General features: G+C 41.1%; 1 protein-coding gene across 2 annotated transcripts in view; it reads right to left on the reverse strand.

Annotated features, from left to right (window-relative positions):
• The window catches only part of thoc1 (THO complex 1), an 8,247-nt gene extending 4,278 nt beyond the window's left edge, over positions 1-3,969 (reverse strand). For both annotated transcript variants that reach the window (XM_020591603.1, XM_020591602.1), the window contains exons 1-12: positions 3,866-3,969; positions 3,580-3,653; positions 3,409-3,469; positions 3,239-3,308; positions 2,631-2,749; positions 2,492-2,540; positions 2,302-2,397; positions 2,081-2,163; positions 1,922-1,995; positions 1,702-1,810; positions 1,433-1,567; positions 1,020-1,120 (exon numbers count right to left, since the gene is read on the reverse strand). In XM_020591603.1, coding sequence (XP_020447259.1) covers positions 1,020-1,120; positions 1,433-1,567; positions 1,702-1,810; positions 1,922-1,995; positions 2,081-2,163; positions 2,302-2,397; positions 2,492-2,540; positions 2,631-2,749; positions 3,239-3,308; positions 3,409-3,469; positions 3,580-3,653; positions 3,866-3,913 — 1,019 coding nt within the window. In that variant the 5' untranslated portion in view covers positions 3,914-3,969. The remainder of the gene's footprint in view (positions 1-1,019; positions 1,121-1,432; positions 1,568-1,701; positions 1,811-1,921; positions 1,996-2,080; positions 2,164-2,301; positions 2,398-2,491; positions 2,541-2,630; positions 2,750-3,238; positions 3,309-3,408; positions 3,470-3,579; positions 3,654-3,865) is intronic.
• Positions 3,970-4,270: the final 301 nt, after the last annotated feature.

Genomic DNA, 4,270 nt, shown 5'->3' on the forward strand with positions numbered 1-4,270 from the left:
CCATTTTACTTACAGTGATTCCCTTTTGGGATGCTAAATTATTTGCATGTGCAAAGCAGCCTATCTGTGGGCCCAGCCCTGCCTCATTCACTGCATTTATTTGGTTTTTGGCATTATCTGTTGTAACTGGGATATTAGTATTGGGCCTGTCTATCCTCCACTCTGCCACTACTTCTGTCAGTACGTGCACCAGATTTGTGCGTGTGTGACTCTCATAGATGGGTCGTGTCTGCAGTACAGGGCTTCGTATCGCCCATTCTGCTGTGATGTAATGAGCGGTCACGGTCACGTAGCTTTCCGTTGCCCTGGAGGTCCACCCGTCTGTAGTTAGGGCAACAGAAGATGCCTGGGACAGTTCAGCCATAACTGCAGACTTTTCCTGCTCATACATATTTGGGACGATCTTTTCAATGAAGTGGGTGCGTGACGGGATATCATAGCGTGGCTCAAGCACATTTATTATATGTTTAAACCCCTTGTTTTGCACAACGGAATATGGCCCCATGTCTGCAGCTATAAAAACACTGGTAGCTTTTGTAATAGCATTAGCCCGGTCGGACTGGGCAGCAAAGGGCTGCCTAAATGCCGCGGTAATGAGTGGCTGTTGCACAGCCTTCGTCTTGGCTCCTGTCACACCAGGGTGATGTCGTTTCAAATGAGCAGCCATGCCCGACGTGTTGCCAGTCTCATATGGTTTCTTCCTGGCACACAGTTGACAAACTGTGATAGTTTTATCCACCACCCTTTTCCCATCAATATATTTAACAGGGAAGCCAAAATGCGCCCACATGTGAGATTTTAGTGAGGCAGGAGGTTTCTCAATCTACTCTGCTCCTCCGCTTGCGTCGCTACAATGGAATACAATGGAACCCTTTTTTCCTCAAATCTTCGGATCACGTGCGTACCGAACCGTGGAGAGGGATCGGTTTGGATCTCGGATCAACAGTGATCCGTTGCACCACTACCAATGGCAGCTGGGGTACCGTTCGCTTGATCTGAAAGTGAAATCTGGTCTTCACCTTTTGAACTTGACCTGACCCTTCAGGTACTGGAAGAGGATGAGGTATTGCAGTAGTATATGCCGCCTGAAGTTGCTGTCGCTGAGCTGTAGGTCCATCAGCTGGTGATAAAGAGGACATTAGGGAACAACGCCCCCAAGTGTGAGATCAACCTTTTATACTTGTGCTGCAAATACAACTGAGTGTATTCAACCAGTGTTAAAAAAGTAAAACATTGTATTAATTTTAATGACGCTTGTTTCACACATTGTCAAACTGAGTACAATTTAACATAAAAAAACAAAGTAGTGTATCACCAGACTATTACATAATATTATTATTTACCAAGTGAATGTCTCATCCTGCTTTTGAACAGTCTCCAAGTTGAAAAACACAACTACCCATTGTTCCTGCAGTAAAAACTGTTTCCTCACCTTTTCACTTGTGAGGAACTTGGCAAAGTAGACATGTTCTCCCCCTGATGTTCTCATCTCCTCCAGCTTCCTCTTAGAGGCCTGCATGTCATCCAACTTGTAGCTCTTGAATACTGCCAAGGTCTCATCTGAGTACTGTGTAGGACAAAAAGGAAGTCACGTTGGCAGTGAGTTGATACTTTTTAAGTTTCTTTGGTGTTTGTTGTAATCAGGTAATTTGGGAGAAAGGAACCAAAGTTTTATCTGCTTTTTGTGGTCAGGTGTATTACCTTAAGGAATGTCATCCAAGAGAATTTTTCATAGCACTGCACAGGGTTTCTGAAGTAGTCCTGCAGCGTCCAGAACTTTCTGTACAAGTTGTAATCAATTGGAATGGAACTGAAAGGAAGTTTTAAGAAATTTAAATAAAGATGGGACAAACCAAAGTGTCATTAAAATAAAATAAAAAAAAAACTTTAAAGTGTATTTTAGAGTAAGGCTTGAACTTACCAGGGTAGTGGAGCATCATCCTCCCCCATTTCTCCTTCCTCCACCTCCATACAATCTTCCTTTTCTTCTGTGTGCTATAAACATGGAAGCATTAAATTACACAAAGGTTTTTAGATTATTCAAAATGTTCACTGTCATTAACAGGTGTCAACACTTTACCTTCTGTCCGAGAGTGCTTTCTTGTTCATTTTTATTGAATACAGTTATATTGTCCAGATTAAACTGGCTCTGTAGGTTGAGACCTGGAAACAGCACAGACAGAAGAGAACATGCACCTAATCAAAAGAGCCGAGAACATGTTGGCCTGAGATAAAAGGGCATCTCTTGAGGTGCCAACACTGTGTTACTTAAAGATAACAAACAGATATTGCTGTTCTTACCTGATTTCTCAGACAGAGGGAAGAGGCGTGCCAGGAAAAGCTGAATTCGCCCACAGAATACTGTATTCTGAGATTTGGACAGGCGCCTTAAAAGATCTACACCGAAAGAAAGGTGCATTATAAACAGCTATGCCATTTAAACATAAAAAGAAAAATCATGTTCACAACAAGAATAAACATTATTTTTTACCATTACACATCCTTAACAAGTAGTTCTTCCCAGCAGTGTAAAATGAGTTCTATGAATAAAGAAAAACAGTAATACAATTATTTGGATTACACCAGACAAATCTTGAACCTCCTTTACAAAGAGATTATAGTTTGTTTACCGACTTCCAGGTGGAGACATTTTCTTCAACAAAGGAGAATATTTTGTCACACTGGTCAAGAGGAAGGCAGTCCAATACATCTCCCAGCAGAACAAAGGGGGTTGTGGCAGAGGAGATACCTACATGGAGAGGTGACACCGGGACAACAACAATGTGATCACCTGGAGTCTTAAGCTCTGGGTGCTGTAAGAGGCTTTGCTGCTTTTACCTGTTCCAGTTTAATCAAATTGGTCAAAAACAAACACTTCACCAAAGGTCAATAACAAACACTTTGACCAAATTTGGGGGTTGTATTAGTGACATTTTGACATTGACTGTAGTGGTAAATGACAGGCCTCATTGATAAATGTGAAATGGAAAACAATCTTTTTTTGTTTAGAACGCCGACTTTGAGGACTGAATGTTCACTAGCTGCCTAACATATTCCACACACTGACAGGTGCCATTGTAATGAGATAATCAGTGTTAATCACTTCACATGTCAGTGGTCATAATGTTATGGCTGAACAGTGTATTACTCTATGAGATGGGTAACATTATGACAACACACACAAAAGACTTCAGCCATATTACATGGCACTTTTACATCAGATGGTTTAGTAATATACCTTCTGTAACAGCATCAATGCTCAGGTAGATGAGAGACAGGTAATCATCACAGCCTGCCTTCTTTTCAACCTGAACACAAAAACACTTAATTCAGGATTTCGTGTTCGATCTGTAGTCTGATAATATAATGAGGTTTACTGAATTAAAATAAAACCACGCATTTTCATACAATCTGATCACCAAGAACACCCCTGAGGGCCTGGTCAAGTGTGGTCTTCTTTTCCGCCTCACTGTAACACGGGGAGGAAAACAAATGACTAAACATACACGACTTACATAGACTAAACTAAAGTTACTGGAGAGAATTCACAAGTTCTATCTACAAAGTAACATTACTTACTTGCCGATGATCTGGCTGAAAGTATTTATCAAAGATTTGCTGTTTTTATCGGCCAGGGCAGATGTGATAGAAGCCTGGGGGCGTGTGAAAGAGAGCATTTATAAGAGAATATTGTTCGATACATAGCGTGTATGTTAGCTTAGCTAGCATTTGCTACCTGCTATGATAACAGAACGACAAGCAGTAGCACGCAGTAACAACCCTGTTATCTAGCTATGATTTTAATCACGGCATGCAATATATTAACAGGAGTTTTAATATGTAAGTCTTTTCAGAGAGTTCTCACCGAAAACTTGTTTTTAGTGTCGACAAATTTTAATGAGTGCGGCGACATCTTTACTCTTTGCCACCGGAACTAACGCACAACTGTTTCCGGTTTCTCAGTCTTCTTCTTCTTCTTCTTCTTCTTCTTCTTCTTCTTCTGTCATTTAATGGTGGTTGGCAAACAGTTTCAGGTGCATTAACGCCACGTTCTAGACTGGAGTGTGGATCAGAACGGCCCTTACCTATTACTGTAACAAAATGCCAGTTTCTCAGGATTTTCGCCCTCTTCTTCAGTTTTATTTATATTTTTTTGGGGGGGCATCCAGGTATTGTTACATTGGCCCCCCTACTATGAGGTCGACATTTTACATAATAGATGCTTACTTCTATGGTGGATATGGATCAAGCCGCACCTTGTCTTTTATAT

The sequence above is a fragment of the Monopterus albus genome, unplaced genomic scaffold, assembly GCF_001952655.1.
Source record: "Monopterus albus unplaced genomic scaffold, M_albus_1.0 scaffold14.1, whole genome shotgun sequence".
In the NCBI taxonomy this organism is placed as follows: domain Eukaryota; kingdom Metazoa; phylum Chordata; class Actinopteri; order Synbranchiformes; family Synbranchidae; genus Monopterus; species Monopterus albus.